Source organism: Haliotis asinina, chromosome 8 (genome assembly GCF_037392515.1).
Source record: "Haliotis asinina isolate JCU_RB_2024 chromosome 8, JCU_Hal_asi_v2, whole genome shotgun sequence".
Classification (NCBI taxonomy): domain Eukaryota; kingdom Metazoa; phylum Mollusca; class Gastropoda; order Lepetellida; family Haliotidae; genus Haliotis; species Haliotis asinina.
Genome location: NC_090287.1, coordinates 51,001,218 through 51,024,702, shown reverse-complemented (window position 1 = coordinate 51,024,702; position 23,485 = coordinate 51,001,218). Strand labels below are relative to the sequence as shown.

At 38.6% G+C, this 23,485-nt stretch overlaps 1 protein-coding gene across 6 annotated transcripts in view; it reads right to left on the bottom strand.

Annotated features, from left to right (window-relative positions):
• The window catches only part of LOC137293475 (steroid hormone receptor ERR2-like), an 81,505-nt gene that overhangs the window by 15,883 nt on the left and 42,137 nt on the right, over positions 1-23,485 (bottom strand). For 4 of the 6 annotated variants that reach the window (XM_067824034.1, XM_067824039.1, XM_067824036.1 and 1 more), the window contains exons 2-3: positions 17,138-17,537; positions 3,509-3,625 (exon numbers count right to left, since the gene is read on the bottom strand). In XM_067824034.1, coding sequence (XP_067680135.1) covers positions 3,509-3,625; positions 17,138-17,537 — 517 coding nt within the window. Of the gene's footprint in view, positions 1-3,508; positions 3,626-17,137; positions 17,538-17,896; positions 17,962-20,024; positions 20,407-23,485 lie in introns of those variants that run through there. The other 2 variants (XM_067824040.1, XM_067824038.1) reach the window with 2 other exon arrangements.

The following is a 23,485-nucleotide window of genomic DNA, read 5'->3' as shown; positions in this document are numbered from 1 at the left end:
CAGGAGCAACAGTGTATAAATTAAGGTCATGAATGAATTTACTGTCTTTCATAAAGGCTTTGGCAGAATTTTTATGAAACTGAAATACAATAGCATTTACCACTTAAAATAAGCACACATCACAAAGATAGACCACCCTTTTGCTTGAATATCATGAACCAAAGCATTCTCATTTATGACAACAGTGAACACAGATTTTCTACCAGAAATGAAATAAAATCTTGTAATGAAAAAACTATCAATGCTTATCAACATCTTTAGTCTACTGATTGTAGACTATTTGTTCAAAGAAAACTATCACTTTAAGTACACTTTGTATTGATATTCTATCTGAATCCCATTATCAAAACAATAAAACCTGAAATTACTCCCTCTGAAAAAATATCCACTATTTAAGCAGATGCTAACAAAGACATCCATGTCATTTCAACTGACATTGGATTTTACTAAAATTCCATATGGCGCTAAGCAAGAGAGGCACCGGATGAGAAATTTGTGATTGATTTCAACTTCTGATAAATTTTCCAAAGAGGTTCTCTGACAAGTTGATAAAAGCCAACTTTCCATGCTAATCTTGATTTCTGGTTTTCTGATTGTGCCCAGACTGTTGGTGGTTGGCCGTCGGTTAAAGGAAGAATAGAAATGACAGACTCTGCTGTTGTTACGACATCAATTACCCCGACCCCTCTTTTCATGGAGAGGCCAGAGGCAGGGGCACACAAACCCTGCAAATCAATACTCTACATGCAAGTCCAATGACGCCCCAAATCCTACTCCAGCAAGCAGAAGAACCCAAATTGACCTCCCTCAACACGTAGGAAGCAGCCAGTATTGATAGTTGACTGGTAAATGTCGTCTGCCAGGGTTACTATTCACATCAGGCAAATCAAGAACCATCCAAAATCAGATTAGTTTGGAGAAGAACTCCTCTCTTTGCTGGTAGTCTGATAACCTTCATAAGGCTGAATGATTTCAGGAAGGCAATCATTCTGGCAATACCTGTCTTTCATGATTGTTCATTTGAGGTTCCACTGTGTGTCAGGCATAAGGCTGTCCAAATAAGCACCTACACATGGTGGTGACCCTTGTTTCTTTGGCCAGCCTGATCAAGCTGGACATGCTTTGACACAGTCTGGTAATGAAATAACACCACAAGATGTAATGGTGACATTGTTAACAATCCAGCATTTGTTCAACTCATTTGATCCTTTACTCCTTACCACATGGAGTCACAAAAGTCCATTACAGAGAAAACAATGTTTGAAATTCAGTAGGGCCCAGGTCTTGTTCGAGGTTTGCTCCTATAGCATTTCAACATACATGCTCACAGTCCTTGAATTTTTACAATAAAGGTTTTATAAAGATCCCTTTCATGTAACTTTCATGTAAACTGGTTAACCATCAGTTTTACAGGTATTAGTTCGTCAAACTTATGTGACACCAAAACTGCACTAGAGACATTACGTTGTGATTGCAAATGAAACTGGTCTGATTAAGCTGACCAACAAGTCTTTAAGCACTGGTTAACCTCACCATCAAAATGAACCAAAAATCTACTCCTCTCCCTGAGAATACATCTGAACATTAACTTTGATATTTAGTCAGCACTAGTAAAAATTGGTTTCAAGACATACAAACCAGAAACATTTTTTGGCTCACAGTAATTAAGAAATATCAAAAACCGCCATTACAACATCTGTTGAGACAACCCATATCATCTCTGACACAACAAACCGATGAAACAAAGAACCCAAGTAAATGGTGAGTATCAATTACATCTCTGGTCATGACAGCACCCATGTACTTAGCCACACTTTACTGATATCCATTTCCGAGAGCAGTTAGTGCAAGGGTGACAACCATCACCTTCAACATGGTCATTATGAACCAATTGACATCCCACATGCCTCCACAGCATACCTTCTAATTCGCCTCTAAGTATATATTAGGCTGTGGTTATAGATAACAGCTCTACAGATTTCCACTTCAGATGACGACATACATGGCTGCCTAAAGAACCATTCCTACCAAATTCAGCTGGAGTGGTTGACAGGTTGACTGGCTCCTTCGTTTTGAAAATGATGGCACACCAAATAGAAGTATAAAGATTTGTACGCTGAAGGTGGTAATCAGTCACTCATTCTCACTAAACATCTGTGATAACATAACTTAGTGATCACTTTCAAACTGTAACTAAACTGATCAGTTGTATGGACAGGACTGACATTAATATAGGTGTGTTCACAAAATGCATTTCAATGATATTTCCTTGTGGACTACCACTTTCACCATTTATTGTAAATGATAATTTGCAGTAAAACAATTTGTGCACATGACAGTGACTAACCCAAGACTGTCTTTGTCAGACTGAGCAAATGTTAAAGGCATAAATGTTCCAGTTATGCAATCAGTGTCATTACCGCTACCCTCAACTGTCATCACACTCATTCCATTTTGTAAGGCTGTAAAGACCATTTGCAACAGTAATAACATACAGATCAAAACATGCTCAGGTTTGTAATTAGATATTCTGTGAGCTGTAACTTTGTGCTAGAAACTAGTAGTTAAGTTTCAAATTGGAACACAACATAGTAAACACTCTTTAAGCTTATTTTGCAGTGTGCTGTAATATTTCAAAATACCACACCAACAGACACATAACAGCACCACTGTGACGAAGTAACCTGAACCTGTCACCTGTGGAATAACTGTCCAGGTATCCAGAGGGCCATATGAATTCTTTCATGGGGTCAGTAACCAGGATCCTTTGATATTCTGAATTGCTACATTATATGTACAACAATACCTTAATCCAGCCCATGCTGCTACAGCCACAGCAATAGGAAATGTTTACAGAGATGCTTTACATGCAATTAAGAATGTGTCTGTCATGAATGTGTAAATGTTGAACATGAGCAGGCATGTTTTGCTGAAGCTTCAGCCTCAACTGATATATGATCTCAACATACCACCAAACTGACACATTAGAACAACAGCTGTCGATGAAAAGTGTCTGCTAAAAACTACTTCTGCTTACCTACATGTTTTACTGGTTTTAGACAGCAATCATCAAGGTATAACAATTTTCATTATTCTCTATTTCATATATGCCAATTTTCTTTCTCCAAACAAAAACCTTACAGATCCCTTAATCAGCAATATCAATTAAAACCTCATTGAAACAGCCATTTAATCGTCAATAAGGGCCATCATCATAGTAATACATAACGTGAACATTGACAATATTCATTAGCTTTATTTTATGACCCTAGTGAAAGATCCATTCATGCAATAATGCAGGTGAAGTAAATGAGCATGTATTTGAAGGTTTATTGAGAAGGTAAGTAGCATTACCTCTTTACGACCTGTTACAATCTTTCTGCTGAGTATACTACAATAGTATGTAAGATCCAATACAGTGCTGTAGTGGCTTTGAGGCTGAGAATTATGTAGAGCATACTTTTTTCAAAAGGTTGACAAGCAATAAGGTCCTGAAATCTGTTCTTACCTTCTCTAAGCATGCCAACTCGTAAACATTTTTGAAACCGACAGGCTTGACATGCCTTTCTTCTTCTTTTGGTGATTTCACAGTCTTGACTGGCAGGGCAGGAGTATTCAATATTTCCTACAAGAGAAAATAATACATAAGTCCCATTCATCACAGCTGCTGACAGCCCCAAGATTTCATTTACACTTTATGAGGTAGGGCTTAATACAACTTCAATAGCTTGTATAACAATCATCAGATTTTGGTGAATATTTCCCTTTTGAATATTCAGTCTTTTGACTAGGCATGGATCTATAGTAATTTCTTCACAGCTTTTAATTCTTCTTAGAAAAAAGAAAAGCAAACAAATAATTCACCCATATAATCAAATTATTGTTTCAGTTTTCAACACACCTTAGGAACTTCGTTGTTTATCTTTAATGAAGCTCATTCCATATGTTACGTCAATGTATTTACTAACACCCAATTCATAAAATGGCCATCAACAAACCTGTATTCTTTACACAAAACTTCTTAAGCTTATTTTTTCAAAACCATGTAATAAAAACTCCTCACAATTTTCCTTTGCAATTAGGCAGCCTGACATTCCCTAAACAAAAATCAATCTAGTCTAACTTGAACCTGGTATTATCGTCAAATCACAGCAACTGTAGGCTTATCGCTTCCTTACAGTCAATCTAAAGCCTTGGGCCTATTCAGAAACCCAACACGTTTATTACTATGATTAGTGAAACATATTGGATTTCCACTATAAAGCAGGTTGAGCCTTGTCAACACTAGTGTGCTCTGGAAGGACGTATGTACACTGGTATAAATGCAAGGGGCGTATATATGCTATATAACATAGCTGCAAAGCACAAATGGCACAACACACAATGTGCCATTTGTGAGTTCGACAGACATACTTCCAGGCCTGTGACAGCACATTTTTCATTGCTCAAGGCCTCAGGGAGTTCAGATTTGAATCTAACAACTTATTTTTTAAAAACTGAAATCAAGATCTTTCCCAAAAGCGTGCTACATCCAATTTATTCACTGTTTCTTGAAAAGGCATGAAACTCAGAACAAGTTACTCTCACAAACATTTCAATGGGGAATATTACATTGAAATTGGAATACAAAGATCAGAGGTTTTGCTAAATTTGCAATTTTGGTAATTTAAATGATACTGAAATAATTAACATGATAAATAGGTAATGTTTTTGAAAATTAAAAACAACTCTTGGTTTCCTTGATCAAACACAAAGAATTGTCTCACTCACACCTCATTCACATTCACCATAATACCTCCTCCTTTCTAAAAGCATGTGAAACATTTCAGAAACTCCCCATTATCAGTTGTCAATGACAGAAGTCTCGAAAGGAGAAACCATGCAAAAAGTGGCATCAGTGTCAATTCTGACTTAATTCTGATCTTGACAATGAAATATGGAGGTCACCAAAGTACAGTGCATACTCAGTGCAAAACAGTAAACCGATCTCAGCAACATAATTTGTATGTGTAATACAGGTCATGATGACCCAAGGATGCACAACTCAGTTTGTGATAAAAATAACCTGGCTACTGATGTTGATCATACATATCGATAATCACTGTACTAAATACTGATCTATTACTGATAAATATTCAATGTAACTATATGAAACTAAATGAAAATAGAAACCTGAAGAAGTCAATGTATTTCATGTCACTGTTGGCAGATGACACATGTTATATATGAAAGGTTCTAACAATTACATGCAGTGAGTAAGCCAGAAATATGTCATAGGATTCAAATTAGTGTTCCCCTCAAAATGTTTTTATATTTGTCAGCACCCCCTGGATCATGGGTTTCACTGAAGTGAAGTCTGATACCAACTGAGATCACTTAAGACTTTCTTTTTAAGCACATCAGACAAGGCCTTGCCAACACCTTGTGTGGCCTGAAAGCTCCAACATAGTCTTCTGTAGATGTAAGACTTGTCCTACTTGGTATCACACAAAATATACAAAGTTGCTGTGATTTGAAAAAACTTTACTTCCATTTCTCAATCACCTTAGTAGTTAGCTGTGTTAACATCAGATCTGACAAGACTAATAGTTTTGTCCTGGCTGGGATCCAAGCCTAATGGGGGTCTCTGCACTACAAGCAGACATTTCAAGAGGTAAATACTAACATTCTGTATCACAACAGATATTAAGGACCCGCCTCAACTCTACAACTGTCAGTATAATATGGACAATCTCCTTAAAACTGTCTTATGAGATCTTTTCTGTCCAATTTCATTATTCAGATTTAAAGTTTAAGCACAGGATCTGCAAGACATACTGAGCGTCATAAATCTCTCCAATGCAGTTAGTTTCATGCTAAATGTTTGCTTATGAATGTAACAGAATTTTCTGATATTTTTCTATCTTTTCCTTCACTAACAATCAATCATTCCAAAGTAGTGAAGGATAACATGGATAAAAACAATTTCAGAGAGCTAACACCTTATTTCCAGGTTAATCAGCTATCATGGCAAGACTGATGTAGGTACGAGGGGATGTCAATAAGTTTTGAGCCTTGCATAGAAAAATACAAAATATTGGTATGAACCACATTTATTTTTCAACACAGTCCCCTTGTGAGTCAAGACACTTGTTCCGTCTTTTCTGCCAAGTAAGTAAGTAATCTATGTGGATGACGCTTTTGCTATCCCAGAAGACTGTCGCCATTACCTTCTGCTCTGATCTGGAGGCTTTGTACTTTTTGGTCCTGGGAGAAGTGACATGTTTCCATTCCATGGATTCTTGTTTGCTCTCAGGATCATAGTGGTGGATCCAGGTTTCATCACAGGTTACTAGCCAAAAGTGAAAATCTTCTGGATTCTTGTTGTATCTGGTTAGCATGGAGTTGCTTATGGTGACCCTTGTTTGCTTCATTTCATCTGTAAGCATTCTTGGCACCCATCTTGCGCACAGCTGAGACATGACGAGAGTTCATGAAGAATTGTCTCGATGGATCCGTGTGAAATGCCTGTGGTCTCCTCTAACTCGTGGAGTGTGATTCGAGAATTTTCCAGCACAAGTCTATGCACTCTGTCAATGTTTTCCTGACTAGTGCTTGTTGTTGGGCAACCTGGATGGGGGCCATCTTCAAGACTCTCTCTACCATGCATAAATTCATTGACCCATCGTTTGATGGTAGCAGATGAAGGGGAAGACTTCCCATAAACTGCTGAAAGCCTTTCTTCAATGTTCTTCGCCGAGTTTCCTTCAAGAACTAAAAACTTGATTACTGCTCTATCCTCAATTTTATTCATTTTCACTGCCGTAAGGTGGGTCTCTTTCTGTCAATGAGAGCTGTTCAATAACTTCAGAGACTAGGATACCAAAACTTATATATCACATCAGCTACACCCTAAGGTTAAATGTTGTACCTGGCTATGACACCTGGGTATGAAAAATGCTCAAGGCTCAAAACTTATTGACATCCCCTCGTACCAACCACTTCAATAGTATGACTATCACCTCCACATCCGTGGGAGATTCTGGTTAGGATTGGTCCCCAGCAAATAGAATGAGGTTTAATGATGAATATGCGTCTGTATAACCTGAACAGCTTGAATCACTGCTAATAACATCGGTCATTGGAGTTTCATGTCCATACTTGATAACTTACAAACAGCAACCAAAATGTGCAACATAAACAGTGACCCATATTTCTATATATCCCAGATGCCAAATACCTTGTTCCATTGTGACACTACCACTGATGCAAGTGTGAATCCAAGTCTGAGCTCAAACACCTGACATAAGATAGCTCTAGTACATGATGATCTCTCTGTATTCCAAACACTCACTAACTAGGTTACAGTTGTAGCACCTAAAATGATTCCAGGACTGTTAAGTTAGCACTAAAACTGTTGTAAATCTGTGGTAAAATTTGGGAGTTACAGCTGTAGTTCCATAAATGGCTTCATAAGAAGGCCATAGTAACTCATAATATTGCAAGACCATATTTGGAAACAGCTGTGGCCCATCACCATTAAACAAGTGGTTGATCTATAGAGAGCAAGAACAAGCAAAACCTAAAGTTTGTCAAGACACTGCAAGAAAAATGTATTGCCATCTGTCACTCAACAGTATTCCTTGATCGTTATCTCAACAGTTGCTACACATAATTATACTGATGCAAGACAATAGCTGGTATGTACAAAGAACAATGACAAACACTGAGCGGCACTGAGAAGCATAATCTACACATAGCTACACTGACACATAACAATGGCCAGTAGTGGCATAAACTGCAAGGTAAATCGAAAGAAGATTACAGATATTTGTACTTCCTTTTCCCAAATATTGTTTAATAAAACACTCTATAAATATTTCCTTTTAGTTACAATATAGTTGTAATATCCTTAAATTCAAATACTAACAATTAACATTAATATAATGGAAAATTAAACAGATGAGCATTTGCCATTGTTGGTAGCATTTCGGGAGGCTGAATGCACATAAAAATCTTAGCAGTACACAAGCATTTAATTCTTAGCTGGACATTGGCGGGAATAACAGTGAGTGAGTGAGTGAGTTTAGTTTTACATCGCACTTAGCAATATTCCAGCTATATGGCGACGGTCTGTAAATAATCGAGTCTGGACCAGACAATCCAGTGATCAACAACATGAGCATCGATCTGCGCAATGGGGAACCGATGACATGTGTCAACCAAGTCAGCTAGTCTGACCACCCGATCCCGTTAGTCGCCTCTTACGACAAGCATAGCGGGAATAACAATTCAGGTGAAAGCATGTTGTATTATTTCAACTCACTTTGTTCCTGTCAGTCTGCCAGCAGAACGGATTACAAATGATATCGTTCATACAATGCACATGCCCCCCTGTCCACTTGACAACATCATACCTAACAATGACACCACAAGGAAAACCTGCTCCACTAGGGGTTCAGACCCATGTCAGCCAGAACAGGGAACAGGCAGTGATAAAGAAAAATGTCACTGGTCTTTTTTCAGTGGCATACATCACTACCTAATCTAGTTCTTTACACATGTGTCAAGGGCCACTACTTTCATCAATCAACCTTTGTGGGTATTCTCTGTCATAGCAGTCACACAATATGTACACAGCTGTTAAAAATATTACTGGTTTATCTATACAACAAACAATTGAATGGTTATGGGTTGTAAGACTATTCATGGCAACATTACTTTGAAGAAAGCCTAATGTCTGTTATATTTTTGTGATGCCATCAGGCACAGATGCAGTGCCATGACAAGCGAAAAATTGTAATCTGAATTAATTAATATGTAAGTCTAACACACTAACAGCATGCAACTCTGCATGCAGACTTACTGCCTAAGATACCTGGTCGCTGAGACTAATATCTACTCTCCAAGACAAATATACTTAGCTGAATTCTTTTACAGAAAGTCCTAAATTATCATAAAATATCATGAAAAGGAGGGCAAACACTTTCTTCAGTTTCAGGAAATGCAATAGTCTAGACTTGCCAAGTATCATAAGACATCATTTACATCATCCTCGATATCTCCAGTGTATACATTTGGATGTATCTCCACTATACCCTGGATGCATCTACGGCCCAATTATTTTTATTACCTCCCTTTGCTGGCTCTGCATTCTGACAGAAGCCAATCATCTAAGACAGTGTTACAACCAAGCTTGCCAGTGTCAAGGAAGACAACAGTTTCAGCTGCGAAGGTTTATTCTCAGTGTGACTGAGATTTTGGGGTAATAATACAGACATTTGAAAAGTTCCCCCCGAACTCAACAAAATACATGCAAGAAGTCTTCTACCTCCTTCTGAGAATGTCTACATGGTTTGTGTAGCCATGTTTAATCATTTAGATTATTTAAAAAGTGAAAAAGGTTCTGATTGGTTAGCTCAACTTTCCAGTGTAGACACCTGCTTGGATAAAAAGTCAGCCAAGGTAGGAAATAAATTTATCAGGCAGAGCCGCAGACTTGCCCAGGGTATAGTGGAGACTTACCAGAACGTATGCCATGGAGATATCAGCTGTGTCCTATTTCTAATCAACATGCATAGTTTTCTCTGTGCAATAGGTGGAGAGTGCAGGACGTGAACATCAATAAAAGCAACAGGAGGTTTGATGCATCACTTTCCATTATTCATACGATAAAACACTACTTAATCCACCAATAAAATCAATGTAAAAGTATATTTGCACCATCACCATCTGCTACAGAAATCAGTCTTGCATCTTGAGTTCCAGACCCACCATCAATTTCTGAATGACACGAATATTATTAAATCAGAAAAAAACATGAACTCACTGTTTGGCTAGGTATTCATCCAAGTCTCACAAATTTCATTTATGAGACCTCCAATCTGGTTTGATACATTCCCATAGGTGTAAAATCAACAATAGTGGCTTGACTTAAGTCACATAAGTCATGAGCTTGTCATTGGCACCTTTCCAGACCACCACACAAGGCCTAACAAATCAGACAGATATTATTGCATTTTATTATGATACTGAATACCCCCTCCCCACTAGTGGTATGTCTCCAGACCAGGTTAAATCCTGGACGTCTGGTTTGCAGTACCAGAGCAAAGAGTAAACAGGACTTGCTTCGTGGATTGTATGTTCAAATACACGTCAGAAGCACAAATAATTATTCACTCTAATCACTGCTTTATCAGGATACATGAAACATTCCAAATATCAGTCATTTGACTGATACCACTGCATATCTAAAAATAATTTTGCATAAAATTTTAAGTAATTTCCTCAAATCTTAGCAATGTTAAATTCAAAACACAATAAAAATACACTTTAGATTCATATGACAACAGAAACATATAACACATCATGTCATGCAGAGAATAATCATTAATGATTATCTGTTGAAAGAAATTCCTTCATTTGTAAAAGACAAAAAAGTAATGGAAATTATTTTAATGACAGATCAGTGAAAATCATTGATGACACAGCTGGTTATGCATTTCTTTCTCTGCCAATTCAAACTTGCCATAGATACTGAATGTAGCATTTGTTGCCAGTATTTAAACATATTCCACCTCACCAAAATGATATATCTACTGGCACTGGTCTACCTTAGTACAGTTTGTGATTGCCATGATTGGCTACAACTGTAAGAAACTTTCTGAGTTGTGCCAACTCTGATAAAACACTGTGTGATGTGAATCTAAACCACAGAATATATAAACCAGGAAACCGTAACAATTTGGAAGTAAACATATACTGCTGGATTGAAATAGCAATCAGTAATAAATACTATCTTTCCAGTATCAACTGGTCCTTAACATTTTACTAGCCATGTGCTGTCAGGCAAGCACTGAATTCCATTTATATGCTTTGCACACAACAGTGTTGTTCTAACAAGGCTATGTCATCCTACGATCTGTCAGACTCTACAAATGCTGACCGTAGACTACTATCCATTAGAATCAATACTACCTACATTAATAGTATCACGTACTGTGAAACGTTGTTCCTGGTGGATGGTATAAATGTGACCACAATCAATCTAGCATGGTAGAGTTGTACAACTGTCTGATGATACTAAGCCTGTTTGTCATTTATCAATGGAATATATAATCATTGCATTACAATAGCTCTGCTTGACCTGAGAGGTGAAACAGACAATTTCTACTCTTTGCCAAAGATAACAAAAGACAGCAAACATATCCCTGAGCTTTTCAAAAAGCATCTTTCAATTGTTTTCCACTATTCTCAACGTTGTAAAATTAGCAGGTTAACAATAAAACTCTGAATATACACAAAAAAATTTAAAAGAAACATCTTTTAAAACATTTTTCACTTTAAAACACAAACCAATTTGCACAATAAGTTTCAAATGTTTTTTCTTCATCTAAGACCAGTTATGTTTAAAAATTGAACATACTCAGCTCTGTACTGCCATTAACACAATGTTGTGAACTGAAAAGATTATGAATCTAAATCCGATGTAGTTTCTCAGCTTTATTGAAGTAAAATGGCCCCTCCTACACTATCAAATAAGTGTGATCACAGCTCAAGAATAAATAAGGTATAACAGTATCTGCCAACTCGCTTCACATGAAGACATCAACTCGTGCAGTCATTAGCCGGGGCAAAAGGAGGAGTTGTAAATGTCAACTTGATACAAAATATGAAAAGAAACTGATTCTCTAGAGATGCGTTAAAAGGCTTATCTGCTCTCTGTCAATCAAGCACATCGTGCTTGTGGGTGAGGTTTTATGATATTACAAAAGCATGTGATCAATAGCGTTAGACTGGCTCTACAGTCCTGTGACACTATGCTGATTAGGCAGATCTTACAGAATAAAGTACTCTTTCACCAATCAATATCGTTATGGGCAAGTCAGCCCTTTCCAGAATCAATGGTTTCAATCTAGGCCGGCAAGCCTCAACATAGCTTTATACTGAACTGGACCACTTACAACTGCCAGTTGATAGCAGATGAAAGCTATCTATTGAAGGGCCGATCTGCACCTCTTAATCTCTGCAATTTTCTCTGGTTAGTGACACAGAACGTGCAATAACAGAGATGTTGATCTCACATATCACATCATCACATGAAGTAACAAAGACCTGGACAACAGGAACTGGTAGAGGCTGCAGCATATTGCACTGCTTGATATTAAAGAGGGTCACTAACATGGCTTCTTAAGAATTTGGGTGAATACTCTCAATCAAAGGGTCCCAAGTCTTTGCACTTTCATGACAACTTAAAGATCTGACATTCACACACATCCACACAAATGACATTCAGTCATTTACAAATCAACATGTCACTCTTTATAAAGTTATACCTGAAGACATCTACATGTCCAAACTTGAATGTAGTGATAGTAATGATACAAATGTTAGTAAGCCAGGTTGACAATACTGTAATACATGATACAGTGTGAGGTAATATCTCGAGTTAAACCCTAACATATACCAGGATATGACAATGTCAGTTGTCTGTTACATTGACTGTTATTCCTTGCAATAACACAGAATTTCAGACCAACTCAGATCCTAGAACACTGACTGTTATCATTTAAAGCTTATTTTCAAAAAGGCTTATGGCATCACAGTCCCATACTAACAATATTATTTTGGATGACCAGTTTTTGCAATTAAGGAGTTTGCAACTCAGTAGAAATTTGTTGCAGAAAAAAAACAAAAAACCTCTTTTTGTAACCATGGATGCAGAACATTTTATAGGATACATATATAGCGCACAAACCCCAAAAATGTTCCAGACCGTAAAATAACTAAAAATTTGAAACTTACAGAGATTTGCACAAACTTATAATTGACAATATGGAGAGGCCAGTGGTGTCCAACTAGACTGTATGCAGATGACCTCAGTCAAATCCAACAAGCCTAAACCAGACTAAGATGAAGCATACAAAGAATCTATATAGGCATCTAATACCCTGATCCTATAAATAAATCCAGTACCCCTGAGCTTTCTTTTTTGACACTAATGAATGTGCAGACGTATTTCTGCAAAGAACTGAACACCGAGTATACTGTTTATACGCACCCGTTAAATAACTCTCATAGTAATCAATATCTCACCAGGGCTTAAGCTTCTATATCAGGATTAGAAAGGGAGGGAGCTGTTTACAAATCAATGTGGGATAGAGCACTCATTCACCTGGAACTGTCGTCGGTATTTTCTGACAAATGCGATCTGACTGAATATTCTTTATGACACAGAGATGTATAAAAAACCTTGTATAATAGGTTATACTAAACTACAACAGTAAGTAATGGCCAGGCAAATTTTCTTTTACATATATTTTCAGTGATCAATCAACTGGATCCATTCAATACAGAAATGGATATATCAGTAATTATAATATATTTATATCTGCCCATCCACCTGTTCACTATTTTATTGGATAAGAAAAACAGTTCTGTAGATCTACAGAAGACAGAATCAACAGCTGAAACTAACTGTAATAATAGTTGCACGGACATAAGTTGCAGTATCTAATATAGAGAGTGAGTGAGAAATGGTTTAACAACTAAAGAAAGTAAGTTAGATTGGTTCTGTGCTGTTTTTAGCAATATGACAGCAGGTGCCACCAGAAATTGGCTTCAAACATTCTACCCATGTGTTGAACTGAAACTGGGTCTTCAAGATGACGAGAGGGCCACTTACTACTAGGCTAAACCTTATCCCTAAAACAGGAAGTCTACTTGTTTACATTCAATTGTTTACGTACATGCATGTCGGGGGGGGGGGTTCAAAAATACCATCGCCCAAAGCCTGGGACAAGTCAGTTTAATGCCTGGGACAAGTCAGTTTTCATTTCGGGCAATCAAATAATGGTATCTTACTTGTTCATGGACTACTAGATAACTGCCACTTATGGTTTCAGACTGCAAATAAACTTGGATTTCATTTCATATCTGCTCATAATGTAGCTATTACATTTCGCAATAATAGTAATTTAGAAATATCATTCTTTGCAATTTATCACTCTTTGATAAATAGTCCAGTACACATTAATATCAAACACTGTGTCATAAAAACTGAGCAAGTGGAAAATTAGTCAAGATATGTTACTTTCTTGAAGCCACTTGCCCTGTGGCAAGGCGCTTTTAAAAGAGACTTTGAACCCCTGCATGCAGATGTCAAAATGTTCCTTCCTAAACTAACCAACCTGTAGGTTGCCATGTTAAAGTGAGAACTGATGTACTTTGCTGTATGATGGGCTTTTGATCATCCTTCTACTAGAAAGCCATGAACAAACGTTTTAAAAACTAGGCTACCCCATCTGCCCTTCTGGACAAAGAAACCAGTGACAACCGCATGCCACATCATCAGGGCACCACAATGTTCAATCAAACATGGCACTGAGCCTGACTACATAGTCCCCTGGAGCCAGCTTTGATATGAATTTGACCATCTACTATCCCCTGAAATTCCAATCAACATGATTATTTTCATTTCACACTATCAAATTTCTATCTGTTATATAAAAACTTGGTACAGAATGATCTGTTGTAAACACACAAATAACCAGCCCTGACCACCGAGTTGGTTGCCTGGTACAACCTGCATAGTTAGCTGAGATTTTTACTTCAACAAGTTGGACAAGTTATCACAGTTATTACATGTTCTTATATCATAAATCTATCTGTTCACAATGAACAAAACAGGAGATAAACAAATATATCTGCTGAAGTATGATCCATGTCAGGACATTGTTATTGCACATAAAATACTGGACAGAATGGATATTAAGCCTGATCTGCAGGGCTCCAGCTCTATATGTATTGAGTTTCACACTATCAAGAAGTAAGCATCACCAAATGTGAACAATATGGATTTGCTGGATCTATTTTCATGAACAAGGTCTACTGTTTACAGTCACAGGTGGATAACACAACAATTCAATCAATGTTAACTGAAGCAAGTTATGACGTGACCACAGACATGAGAACAATGGAGACAAATGAGACTGTAACAGTACTGGAGTTCGTGATCTACATCTGCAAACAACTTTAGTTTTCCGCAAGGGGAGATGGGGTAGCTGAGTGGATTAAGTGTTTGCTTGTCATGCTGATGATCTGGATTTGATTCCCCACATGGACACTAAGTGTGATTTCCAGTTTTGGTGTAACCCCACCACTAAGTTCACTCAAGCTGCTGCATCACAGAAACACTTACAACTACAGAACTCTCACATGTATGTATAGTACTGGGAGATGTTATCAAAAAAATTTGTGTATGTTTTCTTTCACGTCTTCTCAGAATTAGATTGTTGAAAAAGCGTCTCCATCTCAGATGATTGACATCAAAACTAAACTTTCTGCACCAATGAAGGAATACCAAGAAACACACACTAAGACCCATACAGAGTTTGAAACAGATCCATTTGGAACAAAACCATAAACTTTTTAAGGAAACTACTTTATTAAGTCCAAGACCTTGTCACTGAACACAAACATCTATAAGAAAAACAAACTGTGCACGATATAAATTCTGTATGAACATTTCCTCCTTTCATTCCACAAGTCCCATGCCAACATTCTTCTCAGTGCATATAAATCCCCAGAGAGACTAGCATTGCCAGCACATACATATCATGTAATCAAATCCTAGACCTGCTTAGTGGGAAGCCATAATGCCATCAGCAAAATCTGCAGTGTAGCAATATTAAGCAGGACCAGAGGGCAACATGAAGAGTGGGCTGCAAAAATTCTTCCCAATTTGGGAAGTGAACCTAGGCTATTCCCATAGTGAGCTCAACACCTCAACCACAGGTCTATGGCACTGTCTGACTGCCATTACAAACCTGCAGAAGAAGAAAGTCATAGATTTCTTTTCCTAGACACAAAAAGCCAAGATGGGCCTGCACTACAACTAGCTCACCAATAAATCAGGGAATGTCTTATACAATATAAACCAAAAATAAATACCGGATGTAGGTCACGGCCCGCATGGAATGAGTAGCATGCTATTACAGCAGAAATGTTTGACGTCATGTTGTTACTCAAGACATGGCAATGGTACGTATCATGCAGTTAACTATCAGCAATGATGCACGCAATGCTGTGCACTGATGTACACTGCTGGTACCACTCTTATCACACCAAGAACAACACAATTTCTGGTATGTGTTTGCATACAGATGCTATGCAGAGACTATTTCATTTTGAACCCAAAATCTTTATTTGGTGCTTGATGTATCTAGGGACAGTATATTACTCTGACAATCCCCATAATGTCTTCTCTTACGAAATTAGGATTGTAAGAAACACACTTTGACTTCTTTAGTAAACTTGAATACCATATATTGTAAGTTGTTCACTGGTCACGAGGCGACCATGGGTTGATGTATGTTCAGTTTTTGTTAATGTTCCCTGAGCCCTAATGGCAAGGGGAACATAAACAAACATTGAGGGTACATCAACCCATGGACTCTGAGGGACCAGTGAACAAAGTATTTATCTTCCAGAACACCTCAATGTTAATTTTGAACTGTTTTGAGCACGGGTATCTGATCATACACTTCAACGAACCTGTGTGAATAACTCAATTCGAATCTTGCATCTTGCTGTGTCTCCTGCAGGTATTGTCTTAATGAAGTTGACATGGTGTAATTTCTCTTCTCAGTATTCACACAGACTTAAGTTGAACGTTTTGTCAAAATTAATATATCGGAACGCAAGGCAAATCTTTTCATAGCCATTGCTAGATTTTGTCAATGCCACAAGGAAAAACAGATTTAGAGTTATCTCCCTTCCATCGACTCGAATTCGTAATCCATCAGTAATTTCCATACATCATACCTGACTCAATATTATTCGAGATAAAGAAGTACAACCACAAATGAGTTACCATTGGCAACTGGGTGCATTGCAATGCACCTCACTTGTAAGCAGGGTACATTAAAAATAATATAAGAGCGCTCACCCAATCAGAAAGCGACATTTATGTGTGAGATAAGATAATGGTTCTCTTGTTTTTGTACACTGATACAAACTGACACTGTAAAACCTACCTTTATCAGTAGATACATGTCCATTGACAAACTGTGCTCAGCAACACATGAACATAGGATATATAAATATGCTATCACCTTTTACACTAAATCCAAGAGAAAATCTGTAAGAGGACATTTACCTTGAATTGTCCTTTTGAAGAAGGCTTTGCATGCCTCACATGACGACACACCATAGTGGTATCCTGATGCTACATCACCACAAACAAGGCAGATTCTCTTCGTTCCATCAGCATTATCTGACTCCACCGACAAGGTACTGGTACAGAAATCCATTTTGCCATTCTCCACACTACAAGGCGAGATATTTCCACTATCGCCACTGTCACCATAGGAGCGGTCAGACCCATAGTCATCATGGGTGCCGTAATCTCCGAAAACATCCCGTCCGAAACTTTCATCAAGAGATGGTTGTGAACATCGACTTAATCCAAGAGGGCTGCTAGGTTCACATTTTATACTGGAGTCCAGATCCATACTTGACCATAGGGAAGTGGGTGGAAAATCTAACGTCCCGGAACCCTGAAACAAAAAATATGATGTGCAATCCTGACAGAAACACAACTGATCTTCCCTGACTACATCTACACATCTCACAGCCGATTGGCATTCAACAACTTTCAATACTCACACCCTGTGGACAAAGAAGAATATAGGTTTCAGAATGATTCTAGATGCATGAATGACCAAACACTGACACGAGATCCAAGGATGCTAATAGAGGCTTATCAAAAAACATCTAAATGACATTTATCATTTCCACAAAATATGTACATGGACATCTGCTTCCAAATTTTAATGAAAGTCAAATCTAAAAAGCTGAGTTATTCATGAAGCATTTTGCTGATCCAGTCATTATCCTGTAACACCAAGTTCCTTGCCTCCATGAAGCTGTTGCCTGTGCTAGAGCAGCCACTGTAAACACTGGCAGTTCCTCCTTAAATATGTACAGGTAGCAGAACTCCCCATTCTCACACTCAAAGCTAATAATAAAACTGGCACTCCACCAATCTGTGTCATCACTGCCTATGTTCGAGGAGTGAATGTAGTAGATACACATCTACGTTCTCGCTTTCATGACGTATGCTAGCCAACATTTACGTATTACTTGTGTGCATCATTCAAAGATGTTTCATGTAAGAATGACGCGCTCAGGTGAAATTGGAAACCACCCTGGCGTGTGGCTGAATACCATTTCAAGGATATATCAGGATGTAACCGTAAGTGCAGGAGAGCTAAAAAAAAGTGATCAGTATAGTGTTTATCAATATTTGTCCTGACAGACTCGGCTGAAGCTTCTGCACATCTGCTCCATCACTCCCCTAAGGGAGCATGAAGAACTTCAAGCTCCATATTTCAAAACATGACCAGAGATGATAGGCGTCACGCTGGCATAGTACTGAAAGAAGCTGATGTTGGCCAGTTTTAACTAGCCAGAGCTGGTAGGTGATATGAGGTATTTACAACCCCTTACCTGGCATATCAAAACTGGCAGATATAAAAACCTGGAGCTGTTTGAACAGCCCCCTGCTTGGTGCCTAAAGGTTATATTTTATCATCATGATCTTTGCTTATCGCCACAACAGAACAATACACATAACCCAGTCAACAGATAAAATTACAAATTTGTACTCAGCTTTGTGCATATTTCTATCAAATTATACCCTGACCAGCAACATGAAACGATAGACATGACCTGGGCAACTACTATTAAGATTCTTCACACATAATATACAGAGTACTCAAGCACAAACAGTAAATCAAAGAATTCATGCTATTATCTTGTATTGTATCATCAAGAACTTGATATTATTGCTTCTATACGAAAAAAGATATTTCAATAAGATAATGTTTCCTTTGCAGGTATTCACATTCCTTTATCAGTAAATAATGAATTAAAATCACCTATTGCAGCCTCAATGAAGAAACTCCTCAGAATACACTGATGGTTAAAGTATGTACGTAAACAGTCATAATCTAATTCCTATGGATACTATTGTTCATATGAATCTGTAGCTTTATGCAATAGGAATAGCATCAGGTTTTCACCCTTCCTCATTACATCAAAGACATCAACAGTCTTTTTAAGCTCTTTTACCAGCAAAAATACTTGTTTCATTCTTGCACAGAGAAAATATTATTATACATACCAGTTTCAAAAGAATCAGTTCCTCACAAGACAAGTGAAACAAGCTACAGTGACACAGACTGACTGGAGATGCTCCCTGACAACACAGGGAGGCAGGTTGTCAAGTCAGTGACTAGTTAATGCTCAGACACTAACACATAACAACAACACATCGCCCCCATACCATAAAACCAGTACAGCTAATGCATGGCCACAAATAGATAGCACTGCTGGAAGGATTCATGTATTCCAGTGAACTATGGAACAATGTCAGTTTGCTCGTTCAGTGACATACACAAATTTGACAATGAAATTACTCAAAGAGATATTGTACAGCTCGTTAGATCACAAAAAAAGACATATGTACATCACCACTGTCATGAAATCAATGCTACAAATGCTGTGGTATGTGATGTTCTCATGAGTTCACATCAGCAGCCTGACCATGACAACCTTGGATACATGTTACAGCACAGCTGGAGGTATATAACCACTTGGAGAAGGACATTACCTTACGCTGTGAATCCATTACTGTCCGTGCCACACACAACAAAACCACTTATTATGCACAATGTCAAGTGCACCACAAACCGAATATATGCCTATGCTAATACTCCTGGATTATCTGTATCAAACCCTGACAGCAGCACCACAGCCCCAGCATCTCAATTAACTGTTAAAATTGCACAGCCATTTCCTTCTCCATTTCTTGTAATGCTAAATCACTGTCACCAAAACAAATCCAACAGTAAGAAGCAGTTTAGCAAAATGTTTCATCCAAGGAGGACAGAAAATATATCAGCAGGAATGAAATCGGTGCATCGACTCAACATGACACAACCTGCTGCTTTTGACGGAACTAAGTGAGAAGATATCCCGACCTGAGAAGGTAGATGCAAGGGTGCCCTGAGATTCTTGAGACACCTAGTTGGCAACAGCAGGAAAGTCAATGGTTCCGTCTGCTGGACACTTTGGCTTCACCAGCCTTGCACAATCAATATATAGGATATGAGGAATGAAAAGCTGTCCCAGTCCACAGCACTGCTGCCACCTCTCGCTTGGAAGATTGAAACTACCACTGACAGTAATTCACTCTGATGCCTTATGTAGTATACTCTCATTACATACTCCCAACTGTTTGGGTAATTATGTTTTTTCAATACATAAAGTGTATATCTGACTCATTTTGGTGTCTACATCTACGCAACAATCTAATCAAACCAAACATCAAAGAAAACAGATAGCTGTTTTGCAGGTGACCAACCATTACAGAAGAGACAACTTGGACTATTTATATAGTGACGTCAATGCTCCAGGGAGGGTATACATGAATTTCATATTAAACAGAGCAGAACAGTAACAGCAGCATAAACAAGTCGGAGGTAAACAACAATAAGATTCAGCAAAAACATCTACTCATGCAACATTTGTCAACAAGTGTTGTAGCTATCAGGTTGACATTCTTGAGGCTCTACTCTCCTTAATGTACATATTACATGGTGAAATTACATTCTATCAATTGAAGTAGAAGACCATCCATGCTCAGGACACTGAACCATGTTTCAAAATATGCACTCAATACCTTTGACTTTCATACAAAAAAAAAAATCCATTACTTGCCTATAACAGTAGAGCAGAACCAGACTCTCAACTCTTTTCCGTATTTTGATAATATAACATGGTATACATCAAATGGTGTGATGATTGTAACATAATGAGATTTGTATGTGCACACGCACAAGTGAGCCATGCTCCAGCTGTCAACCAAAGGGAAAATGGGTCATAACTGGTGGCAGCTGTACGATGGATGTACAGTCATGTGGAACATTGGGGTGTCCTGTCCTCAACAGAGTGTGCTATCATGACATAGGACTTCTCACGGGAGCAAACTACCCTCACTTGTGTGGGCTGTCTTCACAAGGGTGATGGTGACCTTGGTTGTCCTTTCAAGGGTGATAGCGGCCTGGGCTGTCCTCACTTCAGTGACCGACCTGGTCTGTCCTCACTTCAGTGATGGTGGCCTTGGTTGTCCTCACCAGAAATGACAGCTGGCTTGGCTATCCCCACTTGCCTGACTAGGGACAGGCCCGGGCTGTCCTCACTAGAGTAAAAAGGGGCAGGGCTGAACTGTCCTCACTGGGGTTACAGACAGATTAATGTGCAATCATGTGTATGTACAGTTATGTGTATGTGCTATGGCTGGGCTGGGCTGGGTTTTCCTCTCTAGGGATACAGGAGACAGGGCTGGGTTGTCCTCACTAGGGATACAGGAGACTGGGCTGGGTTGTCCTCACTAGGGATACAGGAGACAGGTCTGGGTTGTCCTCACTAGGGATACAGGAGACAGGGCTGGGTTGTCCTCATTGAGGTTACAGTAGTCTGGGCCTGTGTGGTCTGGGCTGGGCTGTCCTTGCTTTGGTTATGAGGGGAAGAGCTGTGCTGTGCTAACTGGATTACAGTGGGTTTGGCAGACTAGCAACTAGTCTCTGAAATGAACATATTTTACAGACATATAAGTTTATGTTTAAAATATATATATATAATGAAAAGAAGCCCTGAGACTTCGTTCATTTCTTCATTTTCAGAGACAAGCTGTGGACTTTCAACATTTCCTAGACTTGCATGGGCTTTCTTGGACATATTTGCATCAGTGTCTGACAGACTTTGAGTTTGGCTTTTCCTAATTGGGGTCACGGTGGGCTGACTGTTTGGTCTGGTGTGTGCCTGAGGTGTGCTTGGCTCACTACGGGTACAGTGGTGACAGAATGCTACCCCTTACTATGTTTTTGCTATTTACCTCCAAAATGGATTGTTGTTGTTCTGTCCACACTAGCGAGTGCTCTGTCCTGTTGTCATCCTAAATGTTTCTCTGAGGAAGCTTTTCCCACTCTGGGATGTGCTGACAACATAAAGTGTCATATTGGGTTCGGCTGCCCTCAACCAGGATGTGCAGTCAGGATCAGGATAACCCCACCTAATTCATCACCAAGGGTGAAATTGCCACATCACTGCTGATTAAACAACATGTTTGTCTGGGGCCCGTTTCACAAAACGCTCGTAGCCTAAGATCTCGTAAGTTTTCTCGTAGCCATTGTACCTCCTATACTGTAACACAGGAGCTATGGATGCTACGAGAAAAGTTAAGAGATCTTAGGCTTACGAGAGTTTCGTGAAACGGGCCCCAGGACATCTAACATATGCTCAACCATATTACTGTTAACTTTGAATTATTTCAATAATATATGACAATATCCAACCTACTTCAAACAATTCCAATTCCCTGTCAAACACATGAATGCATTAACACCACAGCAATATAACTTATCAAATCTTGATGATCTTTTCAGACTCAAGGCATGCTTCATACTTCATACCTTCAACTAATGGCCAATAAAATGTAATTCATCGGATAAAACATTTACTCCATTGTTTTAACAGAGCCATCTCAAGTGGTTCAAGTAAACTGAACTCACTACCAAATGGGGCTTGGCTGCAGCAGATGGTGGCAGCTGTGGGAGTCAGCCAGGTGCACTTCATTCACAGACAGAAACATGCATAAACAGCTTTCATTTCACCACAGAGAGAGTTCAATTCAGGCAAACTTCAAAAACATCCCTTCAGAGGCTATATCATGTATGGTCAAAGACCAGTCAGGATGTAAAGTTGTAAGATCAGGGGATGCAAATATGGATTTTGTACATAACACTGTATATGTATAATCTACAAGTTGCTAATAAAAATCAAATCATAAAAAATGGTGCTGTCCTCACTTTCAACATGAAAATCCATAACCCTTGAATGTGACATAACATTGATGAGTGTATCTCAAGAAAGGGCTCACAGGTAATAAAGTGTTTCACAACACAATGGAATGTCTTTTCAGGATCAAATCAGATTCCTTATCAGGTGATCAGATTATCAAACTAGCTTAATGAATCAGTCAACAACATCAAAACCTTATCACTGCACCCCAATATAAGATGAGGCTGACATGAACTGATATCACATATGGTTAAGCCTGATCTGGGATTTTGTTTACACTAACTCAAGTTCTAGATAACTGACTACAAATTCTTTTGGATGCACTCTGTGGACTTTTGTAATTCGTGTCTGTCCTAGTTATCTGAGTTCCGCTTCTGTTATTTCCCAGTGGCCCATTCACTTCCAAACCCTTCCCTCACCTTTCCCCATACCTCCCCCACCCCTACTCCACTCCTTTCTGTGGCACACCTTGGGACCTAGGACAACCCAGGACAAGGGAACAGAAAATGACAGGATGTAGCTTACTAGATGAAGTAATATGAACAACCTGATATGAAAGCTTACTCCACAGAGAGCCTAC